The sequence below is a fragment of the Dipodomys spectabilis genome, unplaced genomic scaffold, assembly GCF_019054845.1.
Source record: "Dipodomys spectabilis isolate Male_0828 unplaced genomic scaffold, ASM1905484v1 ptg000098l, whole genome shotgun sequence".
Taxonomy (NCBI): domain Eukaryota; kingdom Metazoa; phylum Chordata; class Mammalia; order Rodentia; family Heteromyidae; genus Dipodomys; species Dipodomys spectabilis.
In genome coordinates this window covers 4,940,753-4,957,784 of record NW_024870775.1, presented here as the reverse complement: position 1 = coordinate 4,957,784, position 17,032 = coordinate 4,940,753, and the positions used below count along the sequence as shown (strand labels likewise).

Here is a 17,032-nt window from a genome sequence, read left to right as displayed (position 1 = left end):
TCCTAGTCATTTCCTATCCATTAAAATATGTGGGCATCCTAGAACTCATTCAATTTCATTGTTATTTTTAGGAACTTGAAGAAAATGTGGGCTATGAACAGGGGCTTCTCTCCAGAGCACCCTTTATATGTTCATTCACAAGGTGAGTAACAGTGGTTTATTCTACCTTACTGAAAATAAGATTTTACCACACATTGTGTGCATTTTCTTTGTTCTTTTGCCAACACTTGGGTTGTTTCCATGTTGTGGTTGCTGAAAAATCACCCTTGGTACTTTACAGGGAACAAAGTCTGTTCAAGTTTTCACACCAACTCTGGGCCAGGTCTCAAGATTTGCAAGCCAATACCATTGGCATTATACATAATGGGTCATTTTTAATACCTTGTTATAGTACACACTCAACACTTCTCTCATTGCACAATAATCCAAACAGTTCAGTAAGTAAGAGGAGAAAAAATGATGCTGGTGGCTCACTCAGAAGATTTGGAGAATCAAGGTTCAAAAGCCAGCCTGAACAGAAGTCTATGAGACTTGATTTCTAATTAATGAGCAAAAAATCTGGTGGAAGGCATGGCTCAAGTGATAGAGCACAAGCCTTAAGTAAAAATACTAAAGCACTGTGTCCAAGCTCTGAGTTCAAGTTCTGGTACCCACAAACAAATAATCCAATGAGGTGTCGGGAACAAATGCAGACAGTCTTTTTTTTTTTTTTGGTTGTGGGGCTTGAACTCTGAGCCTGGGCGCTGTCCCTGTGCTCTTCAGCTCAAGGCGAGCGCTCTACCTCTTGAGCCACAGCACTACTTCCGGTTTTCTAGTGGTTTATTGGAGATCAGAGTCTCACAGACTTTTCTGTCTGGGCTGGCTTTGAACCGTGATCCTCAGATCTCAGCCTCCTGAGTAGCTAGGATTATAGGAGTGAGCAACCAGTGACCGGCTCAGTCTACTTTTTTTTTTTTTGGGTCAGTCATGGGGCTTGAACTAGGCCTGGGCACTGTCCCTCAGCTCTTCAGCTCAAGGCGAGCTCTCTACCACTTGAACCACAGTGCCACTTTCAGTTTTCTGGTGGTTTTTTGGAGATAAGAGTCTCTTGGACTTTCCTGCCTGGGCTGGCTTTGAACTGCGATCCTCAGATCTCAGCCTCCTGAGTAGCTAGGATTATAGGCGTGAGGAATTGACGCCCGGCTCAGTCCATTTTTATAAAGAAGAAAACTGAAGCCTGAATGAAAGGCTTCTGTGAGCAGCTTGCTGCCAGCTGAATAGCTGGACTGCTGCTAAGTGGAAACTTTCAAAGCAGAGGACAGTGGGAAATGTTTGAGCTGGGGCAGAGCTGACCTTGTGGGTGTGCAGAGCAGAATACCAGGTTCCTGAAGACACTGGAGGTGCTGGATGGACCTAATTTATTTTCCATTTCTACATTCCTGGTGTCTAGACCTGCAGGAGGCCCACATTTCCCTCCCTACACCAAGAATGCTTTGCTATGGGGTTTAGTACTCAAGAAGAGCTAATGGGCATCCTGTACCTATTAGTTCTCAGAAGAAAACTACAGGAAATGGTGAGAGAAGAAACTCTTTGCAAATACACATTAAGAAAAAAGATGATGTAACGAAAGGCCTAAGGGGAAAAGATTCGACTAAGGAGACAGATAATCCTACAGTATCTGATGTCACTGGAGAGGTTAGCAGTGCTTAAAAGCCCTCAGGTCACAGGGAGGGGAAAGGAGAGACAATGGCAGCTAAGAATGAAACCTCTAGGTCTCCCGAACTTTTCTTCTCTGCACTGCCTTACCTCTGCACTGACATGATTTTTCCTGAATCACACTCAGGAAGACAGGGAGAGGGAACAGTGTCAGCACTCCAGGGTGTTTGCCCAAGAGCAGAAGCAGGGTGGGCAGGCTCCAGGGTGGGAAGATAAGGAAACCATAGAGACAGACTGCTAACACAGTGCTACAGTTAATGTATAGAACTGCACATACAACAGGAAAAGTCTACATCATGTGTATTTCATACAACTTTCAAAATAACTTAAAAACCACATCACTACCTTTTAGAAGAGAAACAGGCTCTGGTGTGTAGGAGTGTGTGTGTGTGTGTGTGTGTGTGTGTGTGTGTGTGTCAGGCTCTGGTGTGTAGGAGTGTGTGTGTGTGTGTATGTGGGAGGCAGCACAGTCCTCTGACCCATAGCCCTAGATACATACCAGTTTGAAAACTATCAATTCAGTAGAGCGATACTTTAAAAAGAAACACCAGTCAGCACTGGTGGCTCACACCTGTAAACCTAACTACTTAGCAGGCTGAGAATAAGATGACTTGGTTCAAGGACAGCCTCGCCTAGGCAGAAAGAAGCCCATAAGCCTTTTTGGTTGGTCATGGGGCCTGAACTCTGGGCCTGGACACTGTCCCTCAGCTCTTTAGCTCAAGTCTAGCACTTGAGCCACAGTGCCACTTCCAGCTTTTTCTGTTTATGTGGTGCTGAGGAATCAAACCCAGAACCTCATGCATGCAAAGCAAGCACTCTACCACTCAGTCACCTTCCCAGCCCCCATAAGCCTTCTTAATTGAACACAGTGACATGCCTGTTATTCCAGCTACTGGAAAATATAACACCAGGTGACTGCACCCAGGCACAGCTGGGCAGCAAGTGAAACCCTATCTCAAAAACAAACAAAAATCAGGTTAGAGCACTTGCCTACCAAGTGCAAGGCCCTGAGTTCAAATTCCAGCACAACTCTTCCACTCAAGGTTCAGGGTATAGTGCTAGAAGCAGCTAAGAAGTATACAGAGGGTTAGAACAACTGAAAACCAAGTCATAGTCTTTTGCACCATCATGAACTAGTGGTGACTAAATACCTTTGCTTCTTCTACCATTTTTTTCTCTTCATCCAATTCCTCAGTTTTTACAGAATCTTCACTTTGGAGTTTTCTTCTCTTCTGCTTGGGAGCCATGAAGCCTTGTAGAAATTTCTTTATCACACTGGCCTGAAGGGCAATGACACACTCACCAAAATCCTTCAGCTTCTCTAAGGAAATGACCTACAGAAAATGGTTTAAACATTAGATGAGGCCAAGAGAAAGACGAAAGCGGTTGGCTTTCAATGCAATGTCTCTAGCCAGGTTCAAAGGGCCATGGCACCATTCACTCGCATTCCTGAGCTCACAAAATGGACAACACAGTTGAAATCATTGACTCTTCCTCCTCCCCAGTGAAGGAAAATTCACAGAAAGGTCACAGAATTCGCAAATCCTGTCCACTTCAGGAACCTGAGTGCCTCTATGTGCAAGGGGCTGCCTGAATGCACAGACTGAGAACGCAATCGCGCTGGCTTTCCACTCGCAGGCGGTCATGCCCTCTAAGGTGCACATCGACATTATGTTTTTCTGAGACAAGAGCCAGCTAAATCACGCTATCAGAATCGTGGGGCTGGGGGGAGGGGTTGGGTTTGAACGCAGCACCTCCAGCTAAAAACAGCCTCTTCCATACTGCATACTATCCTGCCAGTCCCATGAGGTATGCCAATTAAAAAAATACTGCTTTACAGAAATACAAACAAAAAACCCCCCAACATCAGAAGATGTGGGATTGATTTTTAGCACATATCCAGATAAATAAAAAAGTACGCCTATATGTTTTGGGACAGCATCATGTCATCTACCAGCACACTGCTAGCAATACACGTACAGGACACTGGGACGGTGCTCCACAGGGTGCTGTGCTTACCCGGGCTTCAAACTCCGCTGTTTCCTCTACATATCCAAGGCCTCCCTTCTGCAGCCTTGTCGCTACTTCAATGAGATCACTCCTGAGAAAGTTCAAGAGCTCCTGGTTGCCATCACAGGATCTTAGACCCAAATTTGGCTTCCGAGCCAAATGAATGGAGTGAATAATATCGTGGTACCTGTAAGAGTTTGGGCAAAGGAAAGGAGAGAAGAAACCTTTCAAAGTGTTCAGGAAATCCCAATTACTTGGGGTTGAGGGTATGACTCAAATGCAAAGCACCTGCCTAGCAAGTACAAGGTCTTGACTTCAAATAACAATACTGACAGAAAAACAACTTTCTATTACTTGGATGAATGATGTGTTTTGTTTCTAGTAAACTGAAATCTCTTTGTTTTCCCTTGGTATGTTTTTTCTATACAAAATATCAAATTTCCTTCATTCTGAAACAGCTTCTTAAGCCAGGTGCCAGTGACTCATGCCTGTAATTGTACTTAGTAGTCTGAGATCTGGGGATCAAGGATCTAAGGATTAGTTACACAAGGTGTCCCAATAGAAACACTTGTCATACCCCATCTCCAGCTGACCAGCAAAGTGATACTGCAAATCTGTTACTAAGAAAAAGGAGCCCTGAGCTTTGGCTGCACTTGGTACGGATGTCTGTGGTCTACAGGTGAGGTTATTCAAAGGACTCATCTTTACTTTTCTGAAGATGTTGGTGTGGGCTTCATACCCAGTCCACTTCTTTGTGTGTCTGAAGAGCTCTAAGCAGAGAAGTTCAAATGGCTCTAATTTCTTGGCACCAACTTGCAAATGTGGATTCTCTGGAGGAGTGCAGCTTCAGATAAAGCCTCTAGCAATCCCTCCAGAAAGCAGGATTTTTGGATTTTTCTTTTTTGTTGAACTCAGGGCCTCACACTGTTGTCCTGTTTTGTTTTGCTATGGCGGTTCTGTAACCCTTGAGCTATGTTTGCTTTTTTTCTTTTTGCTGGCCATTTTGGAGATATGATCTCCAGACTTTCCTGCATGGGATGGCTTTAAACCTTCATCCTCAGATCTTAGCCTCCTGGTAGCTAGGATGACAAGTGTGAGCCACTGGCATCTGGCTTATTTTTTTTCCCCTTGGTCAGTTGTGGAGCTTGAACTCAGGGCCTGGGAGCTGTCCCTGAGCCTCTTTGTGCTCTATACTAGTAATCTACCACTTGAGCCACAATGCTATTTGTGTTTTTTTTTCTGAGTAGTTTATTAGAGATAAAAGTCTCATAGACTTTTTTGCCCAGACTGGCTTGAAATAGTGATCCTCAGATCTCAGCTTCCTAAGTAGCTAGGATTGCAGGCATGAGCCACCGGCTGGCTAAAGTTTTTATGTAATAGCTTATAAACAGAAGCCAAACCTATTGCTCAGTTATTTGTACTTACATTGAAGACTGATAGGCAAGAAGAAAATCCTTACCTCTTCTCTAGTCTGTCTTTAAGCTGACTTTCTCTAATTCCCTGAGGATGAAGACAGTTGAGCAATTCATCCAGCTCTTTCTGACTATCACACAAAAACCTGTGAAGACAAAATGGATCTTACACCTCTGAGCCATCATCAAAATCAAACACAAGGTAAGGGATAAACAGGCAATAGCAAGATAGGAGTAAAGAATTCCAAAGCTACTTGTGGTCTAATTGCTCTAATTAGAACAATAGTTTTCTGCTTTTCTACTTCCATGAGGCCTAATGACCCTGACCTCCACTCTTGGCTTGAAGCAGCAGTGCACCCAAAGGACCAGTGGCTATAGGAACCCAGTTCAACTAAGGAATACTCATTAATAAACAATAAACAATGCAGGTATCATCTTTATCAATTGATTAAATTCCCAAACTTTAATAAAACTCAATTCAGGAAAATGATCCAAGAGCCTTTCTAATAACATAAAAGACTTTATAATACACAGCAGACATTAAGCCATGAGCACCAATTACCCTTGCCCTTTTGCTTTAGTTAAATTTTCAGATATGGTCTTGCATTTTTCCTGGGGCCAGCAGCCCCAGACCTCCATCCTCCTACCCTTGCCTCCCATAGGGCTGGAGTTAACAGACATGAACCCACTCTTGGCTTATTCTTTGAGATGGGGTGTACTAACTTCTTATCTATACTAGCCTTTAACAATGACCCTCTCATCTCTACTTTTCAAGTGGATGGGATTACAGATGTGATCCACTGTACCCGCTTACAGCAGTGAGTTTTCTTCATTGGTACACTGGTCAGGGCCACTTGCTTCTTCTTCTTTTTTTTTTTTGGGTCCAGTCATGGGGCTTGAACTCTGGGCCTGGGCACTGTCCCTCAGCTCTTCAGCTCAAGGCTAGTGCTCTACCACTTGAGCCACAGCGCCACTTCCGGCTTTTTTCCTTTTGCTTATGTGGTGCTGAGGAATCGAACCCAGGGCCTCACGCATGCAAGGCAAGCGCTCTACCACTGAGCCACCTTCCCAGCCCCGAGGGCCACTTGCTTCTTCAGCTAATACTCTTTATTATTTAAGCCATGCCTGTTGTTTTAAGGAAACTCAGTAGCAGGAAACAGAGAAGCCACCAATTACAAGGTCAAATTATGAGTCTTTACTGGAGAGTCAAGGACTGCTGGTGGACTCATGTCTCAAAGCCCAGCAGCCCTGAATGGAGCTAGCACAAAGCTTATGTAAGGCCAAACCCACAAAAGGTATGTGAAATCAAACCCAACAAAAGTCTTATGTAGGGGCTGGGAAGGTGGCTCAGTGGTAGAGCACTTGCCTTGCATGCCAGAGGCCCTGGGTTCGATTCCTCAGCACCACATAAGCAAAAAGAAAAAAGCCGGAAGTGGCACTGTGGCTCAAGTGGTAGAACGCTCGCCTTGAGCTGAGGGACAGCACCCAGGCCTAGAGTTCAGACCCCATGACCGGACCCAAAAAAAAAAAAAAAGTCTTATGTATGTGCAAAGCAAAACAGATGAGGACACTTAAACCATCTAGGGAAACAATCAGGGGAAATCAAGGGCCAATTGTTTAGGGGATGCACAGACCCAGTCTCCTTATTTAGCTTTTGTAGCTGGTTATTTTGGAGATGGGAGTACTGAGGACTATTCTGCCCAGGCTGGCTTTTTACTGTGATTCTCAGCTCTCAGTCTCCTGAGTAATCAAGATTACAGGTGTGAGCCACTAGCTAACCCAGTGGGTTGACAAACACAAAAAGCAAAGTAACACAAAAGGTCCTTACAGTCAACACTTGTTTTCCTAATACTTTTCCTAATACTTGGAAGTCAAAGAAAGAGCAACCAAAATGATGCTCACGTTACCATAGGTTCTGGCCTTGCTTGGGTGTGGTGGTCTCCACAGCAGCACCCGCTGCTGGTCTGTGATGAGGGTTCCTGCTTGCGTTTTTGCCTAAATTGGCTTTCTTACCTAAGAAAAATGCAAACATCAGTAGACTGTAGTTTAGTTCAAACCCAGACCATATGCCACGCCATGCCCAACAACTATGACCCAGATCCTACTGCAACATGGATGCCATGTCCGTGCTAATGTCTCTGAAGTTTGCATGAACAGCCCATGACCTGACTTGCAGGTCACATAACCTACATGAAAGGCTATACATCAGTAGAATGTATAGCTGAAAATTTTCTTTTTTCCCAAATAGCCGATACTTCCATGTATTAATGCATTTTCAACATCGATTATCAATTTCCAATGGGTCTATAGGATGAAACTCCATAAGATGGCACCAGTGGCTCACGCCTGTAATCCTAATCACTTAGGAGGCTGAGATCTGAGGATCTCAGTTCAAAGTCAGCCTGGGCAGGAAAGTCTATGAGACTCATCTCCAATTAATCACCAGAAAACTGGAAGTGGCACTGTGGCACAAGTGGTAGAGCGCTTGCCTTGAGCTGAAGAGCTCGGGGACAGCGCCCAGGCCCAGAGTTCAAGCCCCATGACTGACCAAAAAAAAAAGTTGAGGCATCTCTTTGCCTCAGCTCAACTCTTGAGAATATTTCACCTTAGAATATATTGATGAAATAACACATTGGAGCAAGTGAGTTTATTCCTTTTATATGACATGAACAGCTAAGTTTCCTGAGGTGACTGGCAGCCAACAAAATACACAATATGTTCCAGAGAGATGCTGGAGGTGCCGAGGGTCAGGAATATTGTTAATAATTTTGTAAATCAGCTCCTGTATCCCCATCACATGACCTCAAAACAGACACACCTTAAGCCATTACATCAAAGGCTATTTTGGGGGTATCATAATATTTTAGGCCTTATCTAATATTACAAGTGATTGTCCCTTCTGCCTATATTCTCTTCCCCTTAACTTGAATCAGCTCCCTCAAAATACTAATACACACAGTCTACTTAAATTGCTTTGGTACAATAAGATAACTCTGAGGAGTCAATACCATTCAGAAACATGAGAAAACATGCAAAAAAGAACATCCAGTGCCCCCTCAGGAAGCTAAAGCAGGAGAATTAAGAATTAAGGCCAAGCTAAGTTACATATCAGGTTTGGTAGCCTGAGCTATAGCAAGACCTGGTGTCAAAAACAAACCCTGGGATGCTCTATAAGCAAAGGAATTTAGGTCCAATCCTCTTGGGGGCTAGTGTAGATCTGACTTCCAACAGCTGTCATCAAGTTTGCCAGGCACCTGTGGCTTACATCTGTAATCCTAGCTCCTGAGAAGGCTGAGAACTGAAAACCAAGGTTCAGAGCCAGCCCAGGCAGGAAAGACTGAAATTCTTTTTTTTTTTTTTTTTTTCTGTCGGTCATGGGGCTTGAACTCTGGGCCTGGGCTGTCCCTGAGCTCTTCAGCTCAAGGCTAGCGTTCTACCACTTGAGCCACAGTGCTTCTTAGAAGACTGTTAAATTCTTATCTCCAATTAACCACCAAGAATCTGGAACTGGAGCTGTGGTTCAAGTGGTAGAGAACTAGCCTTGAGCAAAAATGCTCAGTGACACCACCCAGGCCCCGAGTTCAAGGCCCAGGATCAGAACAACAACAACAAAAAAACATAAGGTATGAGGATTGTGCATTCAAAGCTGTCTGAGCTACATAAATGAGATATTATCTAAAAAAAGGAAACAAGTTCTTTTACTTAAGGTAGTTCAGCTTTAGAAGGGCTAACAAATGATAAATGAGAATGAATTTGGTCAACATGGTAGAATAAGGAAACCTGCTGAAACTGTTTTAAAAAGTGGGAAGTGGGATAAGGGAGATTAACAGACAGAATGAGTCGACCAGACCCATGAGTGGAAATGTCTTTATGAAACCTCCCCTTGTGCAACTAATGCTTACTAATTTAAAGAAAGATGTTTTGAGCTTTCCAATTGTGCATCATGAAAGTGATAGAGACTCAGATACAGAACAGCCACTTGGAATGTGATCTTGTACACCGGTGGGCAGCAGGCAGCCACACAATGACAAGCAGAAACACCAATTCTTGAGTGTGCTGTATTGCTCCATGCCTTGTAACACAGTATGCTTTCTATTCAATGCAGGTTAATTAAGACACAACCACACTGCAAGTGGAGGGGCGCATGTACTAGCCAGCCACTTACTTCGCGGACAGTAATCCTTGTCGGGAGAGTCTGCACGGTCTCTGCGGCGATGGTTGAATCGGTAGTCGATGCTGTCATGTACCCAGCCTTTCTCAATGAACAGTCCAGGAACTTCATCAGAGAAGAGCCAGTATCTACAAATCACGGCCATGAATTACAGTAAGAACTGGATCAGGACTGCTAGATGATTTCATTTGCTTGAAAAACTGACTCAGGCATGAATAAGCATTTCTAGACACTGACAGTTGCTTTGCTCAGAATTCCAGACAGACAAATTGAAAGACAGGCAAAGCGAAAGATATTATAAAATTAAATGTCTGTAATTTTACAACTCTTAATATTTATCTTTAGGTTCTACACAATGCCTACACTTAAAATATATAGCCACTTTTAAAAGGCAAGCAGTGAATTCAGATCTGAAATCATAGCTACTTAAGAGATCGAGGCCTGAAGGATCAGTTTGAAGACAGCCCAGGCAGAAAGGTCTGTATGACAAAACTGAGTAGAACTTTGAGCAAGAAAAACTGAGTGAGAGTGCAAGACCCTGAATTCAAGCTCCCTACTGGTAGGCATAAACACACTCACCATTTTTATAGCTTCCCCCCCCCCCAGAGCTGAGGACCAAACTCAAGGCCTTGTGCTTACCAAGCAGGTGCATTTCCACTGAGCTAACCCCTAACCTCATACTTGCCATTTTTAAAGAATTCTATTTAGATTATACTTCACTTATCACCATAATCTAGGTTTCACATCTGTGGTATCTTTAAGGCCCAAATACGTCTATTTTTCCCCTCCACACTGTAGGGGATTGGAGCCCAAGGCAAGCCCTTGATCACTCAACTCCACCCTACCTTAGCATGCAGTTAATGTTTAGTGAAAGGTTCATGTGCAATTATGTTTTTAAAACACAATTGGAAAATTAAAAAGAAAAGTTTTATTTTAATTACTTTATAGAGTTTCCTTAGGGGTAACAACAGGCTATAGCTCTGCAAGGTAATCCAACAGAAGCACAGTCCCTGACCTGTTGTGGTTCCGGTCGGTACCAATAGGTGTCCTCCGCAGCACTAGCTTGGCCTTGGCAATGCCCTCCTGGAAAGCCTTCTCAGCAGCTGCTTTGTGCTTCCGCATCCGCTCTTCCTCAGCTTCCCGCTCTAATTTCACTGGTAAAGATTAAAACAAACAAGACACCCTTATGAATTGCACCCAGGCTCTGAATTCAAGCCACACAATGCACGAATAAAAATAAAAAATCAAACCCTGAGAAATACATATTTTATACATATACTGTATACATACAAAAGACTTAAAAGGCCTTAAGGAATATAAGCTAAAATATATCTTAAAGAAGCTTTCTAATCAAAGGCAACACAAATATGATCTGAGAATCACGATTCAATGCCAGCCCGGGCAGGGAATTCTGTGACACTCTTATCTCCAATTAACCACCAGAAAACCAGAAGTGGCTCTGTGGCTCAAGTGGTAGAGCACTCTCGCCTTGAGTTAAGAGCTGAGGGACAAAGCCCAGGCCCAGAGTTCAAGCCCCATGGCAGACAAATAAATAAATAAATAATATCTATATAACTGGAAAGCATGTTTATGTATCAAAAGAAGTTAGAAGGCACTACTCTAAAAAATCCACAAACCGGGCCCTGATGGCTCATGCCTGTAATTCTAGCTGCTCAGGAGAATGAGATCTGAGAATCAGTTCAAAGCCAGCCCAGGCAGTAACATCCCTGAGATTCTTATCTCCAATAAACCACCAGAAAACCAGAAGTGACGCTGTGGCTCAAGTGGTAGAGCGCTCACCTTGAACTGAAGAACAGGGAAAAGCGCTCAGGCCCAGAGTTCAAGCCCCATTACTGACCCCCCCCCAAAAAAAAAATCCACAAAACAGATTCAAATCTACAGATGCAATTCAACTCCTACCAGAACCCCAACTAGCTTCTTTTTAGAAACTATAAGCAATGAGTCTAAAATTCATGCCAAATCTCCAGAAATCAAGAATACCTGGGCTAGGAAGGTGGCTTAGTGGTAGAGTGCTCACAGCATGCATGAAACCCTGGGTTCAATCCCTCAGTTCAAATAAAGATTAGAAAAAGCCAGAAGTGGTGTTGTGGCTCAAGTGGTAGAGTGCTAGCCTTGAACAAAAGCTCAGGAACAGTGCCCAGGCCCTGAGTTCAAGCCCCCAGGACTGGCAAAAAATAGCCAAACAATCTTGAAAAACATATGTCAGAACACTGATGCTGGGAAGGTGGCTCAGTGGTAGAGCGCTTGCCTTGCATACCTGAGGCCCTGGGTTCGATTCTTCAGCACCACATAAGCAAAAAGAAAAAAGCCGGAAGTGGCGCTGTGGCTCAAGTGGTAGAGTGTTAACTTTGAGGTGAAGAGCTGAGGGACAGCTCTCAGGCCCAGAGTTCAGGCCCCACTACCAGACCGCCCCCCCCCCCCCGCAAAAAAAAAACCCAAAAAACAAAACAAAACAAACAAACAAAAAAAAAACCACTGACACTTCTCCATTTTACTACAGAGCTGAGCACTGGTGGCTCACGCTTGCAATTCTAGCTATGCAGGCTGAGATCTGAGTTCAAAGCCAGCACCAGCAGGAAAGTTTGAGGATCTCTATCTCCAATTAACCAGCAAAAAGCTGGAAGTAAGGTATAACTCAGAGAAAGCACCAACCTTGAGTGAAAAAGAACAGCAAGATTGCCAAGGCCTTGAACTTAAGCCCCAATACTCTCCCTCTCAAAAAAGCTGGAAATGAAGGCATGGCTCAAGTAATTAAGAGCATAAGGCTGAGTAACAGCTCCAATACTGGAACAAACAAACAGATACTATTACTACAAAGCAAAATAATCAAGACAACATGACACTATACTCATATAAGTCAATAAACAAGCACACATCTGTCCTAGCATCTGAGAGATCAAGGCAGGGGGATTGCTAGTTCTAGACTGGCCTGAGCAACCAAGGGAGATTGTGGCTGAAAAAAAAAAAAGAAAAAGTAGTAGAAATCAGACTCAAGAGAGCAGAAATAGACTGATATGTTTGTAGTGATTCTCAACAAGAATACCAAGACCATCCAATGGAGTATTTAAAATATAGTCTTTCCAGGGCCAGGAAGGTGGCTCAGTGCTAGAGTGCTTGCCTTGCATGCATGAGGCCCTGGGTTCGATTCCTCAGCACCACATAAGCGAAAAGAAAAAAGCGGGAAGTGGTGCTGTGGCTCAAGTGGTAGAGCACTAGCCCTGAGCTGAAGAGCTGAGGGACAGCGCCCAGGCCCAGAGTTCAGGCCCCATGACCGAACCAAAAAAAAAAAAAAAAATTAGTCTTTCTAGCAAGTGATACTAGGACAATAGGATAGCAACATGTAAAAGAATAAAGCTTTGGCTGGGAATGTGGCTTAGTGGTAGAGTACGTGCCTAGCATGCACGAAGTCTTGGGTTCCATTCCTCAGTACTACATAAACAAAATGCCAGAAGTGGCACTGTGGCTCAAGTGAGAGAGTGCTAGCCTTGAACACAGACAGGCTTAGGGACAGAGCCCGGGTCCTGAGTTCAAGGCCCAGGACCAGCAATAAATAAATATATAAATAAAGCTGGAAGATAGGGAAGAATGATAGAAAGGGGTAATACTGATAATTATATTCATAACCTGACTTGTGGGAATAAATAGATATATGTATGTATATACGTATATATGTGTGTGTGTATATGTAAAGCTAGACTCTTGCTTATGTGGTGCTGAGGAATTGAACCCAGGGCCTCAGGCATGCAAGGCAAGTGCTCTACCACTGAGCCACCTTCCCAGCCCTAAAGCTAGACTTTTGACTCAGGTATGGTAGTCCACGTATATAATCACAGCTAGGAGTCAGAGATAGCAGGACTGAGATTCAACTCTAGAAAAGTACAAGGCCCTATCTAGAAATAAACTACAGTAAAAAGTAAAACCAATGATTTAAATATAAGAGCTAAAAAAACTAAGGTTTTCAGAAGAATGTCTCTATAACCTTGGACTCAGCAACAAATTTATAGATAAAATATCAAATCCATGAGCCACAAAGGAAAAAATGAGAGATAACTGGACCTCATCAAAATTTAAAACTTGTGTTTCTTTGGACACTACCAAAAAAGTAAAAAAAACACGGCCCCCAAATAGGTGAAATAGTTGTGGACCATGTGTCTAATAAGAGAAGTGCATCTTCAAAGACTTACAAATGGTTAAAAAGCCCATGAAAGGTGCTTGGCCCTCACATTCTCCTGGGTGAGGAATGACAGGCAACCCAATGGGGTGGCTGGCCTGCAGATGTGTGGCAAGTAGCAGTGAGCGTATAAAAGTCACACCTTCCCCCCTCATGGCTCATGGGACCTGGAAACTGATCTAACAGGCCCTGTGACTGGACAATTCCATTCACAGGTAGGCATCCAAGAGAAATGCATGTCTATCTTGACACAAAAACCTCTTCTAGCCGGGCGCTGGTGGCTCACGCCTGTAATCCTAGCTACTCAGGAGGCTGAGATCTGAGGATCACGGTTCAAAGCCAGCCCGGGCAGGAGAGACCGTGAGACTCCTATCTCCAATAAACCACCAGAAAACCGGAAGTGGCGCTGCAGCTCAAGTGGTAGAGCGCTCGCCTTGAGCTGAAGAGCTGAGGGACAGCGCCCAGGCCCAGAGTTCAAGCCCCACGACCGACAAAAAAAAAAACAAAAAAAAAAAACCTCTTCTACTAGATGTTTATAGCTCCATTCTCCGTAACAGCTAAAAGGAAGAAAATAGGGCAGGAAGCATGGTTTAATAATAGAGCTCCTGCCTAGCATTCATCATGAGACCAAGTTCAAAACCAGAAATATAAACAAAAACAAAGCCCAGTGCAGATGTCTGGTACCTGTAATCTAGGTACTCAGGAGGCTAGAGGAAAGTCATGAGACTTATCTCCAATTAATCACCAGAAAGTGGCACTGTAGTTCAAAATGATAGAGCCTTAACCCTGAGCAAAAGAGCTCAGGGACAGTGTCCAGGCCTTGAGTTCAAGCCCCATGTCTAACCAAAAAAGGAAGAAAGTACTGATACATATTGTGTGGAGAAAGCGAAAGCTAAAGTCGATTAGACAAAAAGAAAGAAGAAAGACATGAGGCTGGGCATATTGGTACCCTCCTATAATGCCAGCTACCTGCGGTAAGGTGAAGAGTAGCTCATTCCTAAAATATCAGGAACATAATGCTGAAGGTACAACTCAGTGGTGGATAGCTTAGGTGGGTTTGGTCCCCAGCATTGCAAACACACACTCTTATCTAGACTGACCCACCTACAACATACCTGTCTCCTACCTGTCCAACTCCCTAACTCATTCCTTCCTTCCTTCCTTTACAAACCTAGTCAGTGTCAGTGCCGGGTTATCACACATTTTTAAATAAGTGAACAGTAGATATCCATCCTGTCATTATTCTAGTTCCACTGTTCTAGCGGCTGCCCTCTGTGCCTGGCAGGGAGGTATACCTTTCAGCTCTCTCTCCTGGATTTCCCGCTCCTGCTTAGCTCTCAGGACAAGCAGCCTCCGACTCTTTACCGCGCTAACTATGTCTTCAGCCTCCATATCTATTTGGGGCTCTAACTTCCCGATTTCTTTTTTCCTATCAATTTTGCCCAATCCATTCTCCTCTTTTCCATTCTCTTTATTTTTGGCTTCCATTTCTTTCCGTCTCTGTTTCTCTGCCCTCTTCTTGTCATTCTCCTCTTTCAGCACAGCCAGCCGTTCCTTCCAAAGCTCGGCTGACATCTGCTGTCTGGACTCCATGTGGTCCTGCACGGAGTAGGTCATAAGGATCCGGTGGCACAGTGCCGTCAAGATCTGGAGCTTCTCCTCAGACGTGAGTTCAAAAAACTCAGATGTCTCCAGCTTCTCGAGGAACTCATCCTGCACCTCATTATCCTCGAATGGGGCTGAGTCTTTGTTGTCATCGGGGTCTGAACCCTCACTCTCCTCTTGGACATCAGATCTGCGCAAGCAGAGGCGGACCAACTCAGAGACAGAATGCAGGGTGAGTGGGATTTCTGACAGCTTCATCCCCAGCTCCCCATAGTCCTCGGCAATCTCGTCCTGCAGTAAGGTCTGTAGCAGGATGACCAACACCCTGTTCAGGTATAAAAAGCCGCCCTTGTCTGCGGTCAGGGCATCCATAAGGGACACTGCGGTGATGGGATACTGGGCATCTGGTAGGAGGAGCCCCGAGTAACAGCTGAGGAACTCCACCACTAGGGCCACATCCCCGAACAGGGTGTTGGGCAGCCCCTCAGGTGTGTCCACCAGGCGAAACGCTGGCAGGCTTTTGCCACTCAACTCTTGGTCCTCGTATCGCTTCTGTTTCTCCAGCTTCTCTAGCATTTCCTTCTCTCGTCGTTGTTTGGCCTTTTCCCTCAACTTTTCTTTCAGCTCCTGACGTCTCTTTTTTAAGTACTCTTTCCGCTGCTCTTCGGACATAGAAGCCCACCTCTTTTTATGTTCTAGAAGCTCATAACGCTTTTGAACGAGTATGCGCAATTCCTCGGGGAGGCGAGCCCGGTCCTCACTGGAGAGTAGCCGTGCCGTTTTGGAGATGACACAGGACAGGGCGGTCTTCTTGTCCTCCTTGTCTTTGTTTTCTTTGTAGTAGGCAATTAGGTGGAGGGCGGCAGGAGGCAGGTGTTTATGAGGTTTACTAGAGGACCGCGGTGCACTCCCAGAATTCCGTGGGGTTCGTGTCATTTTCTGAGTACCTTTGGCCATGTCCAATAAAGTCATCTGCTTCATTTTGGTTTTAGGGGTCTTCAGCCCCTTTTTGGGAGATTTGGAATTCACTGTAGACTTCTGTCCATTCAGGATGCCTTTGTTTCTGCCCTTGGCCTTCAAAGGCTTGTCACCAGCTTTGCCTGGCTTCCTGGTGGAAGGGCCTTTCTTAGGAATGTGGAAGTTGGTGTGGAGCTTGCTGGGGGACATCATCTTCATAACCTCTTCCAGATGTTCTTCGGGAGACTTGGCATTCTTGGAGTTCTTCACTTTGAGAGGGGAGCCATTCAATGACTTCTTCAAGTGCACATGACACCATAACTTAGGATTTAGTGGTGAGCTCAGAGAAGAACTGTCTGTCTTCGATTTCTTTGAGGGTTTCCTGTCTGGGGATCCAGTATTCTTCCTCTTAGTAGAAGGATTGAGAGTCATGTACTAGAATTTAAGAACAGGAATAAAATTACTTTGAAAAACTTATTTTAAGAAGCAATGTTTAAGAATCTGAAAGGTCCTCCCCAGCTATTCAGGTAAAGCTATAGCTCCATTGCTCTTCATAGGCAAGATGCCCCTAAAAAAACAAAGACAACTGCTAACTGGTGTTTGTGCCAGGTGGATGCAAAATTCTCTTGATACCAACACTTTAGAACTGTCTCTTCTAGAGTGGGAGGATAACTCAGTGGAAGATGGCTTGCTAGCAAGTGTCACAAACCGATTCCAATCCCTTAGCAACAGCAGGTAGAAGGGGTGGATAAAAAAAACAAAACAGCTCTCAAAACAGAACTGGATTTTTATGTTTTTGTTCTCAATTCAGGGATCTTGGTAGAAATGCAAATATCTTTGACTCAACTCAGTGACATGTTATTTTATTTTAAGTATATGAACAACAGACACTTCTCAAAGGTAAGGAAACCTCTTTGACCATAGTCTGCTGGTTTCTCAAACTCCTCTTGTCCTCTCCCCATAACTCAAGAACTGACTTAGGTAGGTGTG

General features: G+C 44.2%; 1 protein-coding gene across 1 annotated transcript in view; it reads right to left on the bottom strand.

Moving 5' to 3' along the window:
- The window catches only part of Baz1b (bromodomain adjacent to zinc finger domain 1B), a 61,094-nt gene that overhangs the window by 10,768 nt on the left and 33,294 nt on the right, over positions 1-17,032 (bottom strand). Inside the window, exons 7-13 of the mRNA XM_042686490.1 lie at positions 14,776-16,477; positions 10,304-10,442; positions 9,283-9,416; positions 7,025-7,130; positions 5,165-5,263; positions 3,715-3,892; positions 2,847-3,029 (exon numbers count right to left, since the gene is read on the bottom strand). Coding sequence (XP_042542424.1) covers positions 2,847-3,029; positions 3,715-3,892; positions 5,165-5,263; positions 7,025-7,130; positions 9,283-9,416; positions 10,304-10,442; positions 14,776-16,477 — 2,541 coding nt within the window. The remainder of the gene's footprint in view (positions 1-2,846; positions 3,030-3,714; positions 3,893-5,164; positions 5,264-7,024; positions 7,131-9,282; positions 9,417-10,303; positions 10,443-14,775; positions 16,478-17,032) is intronic.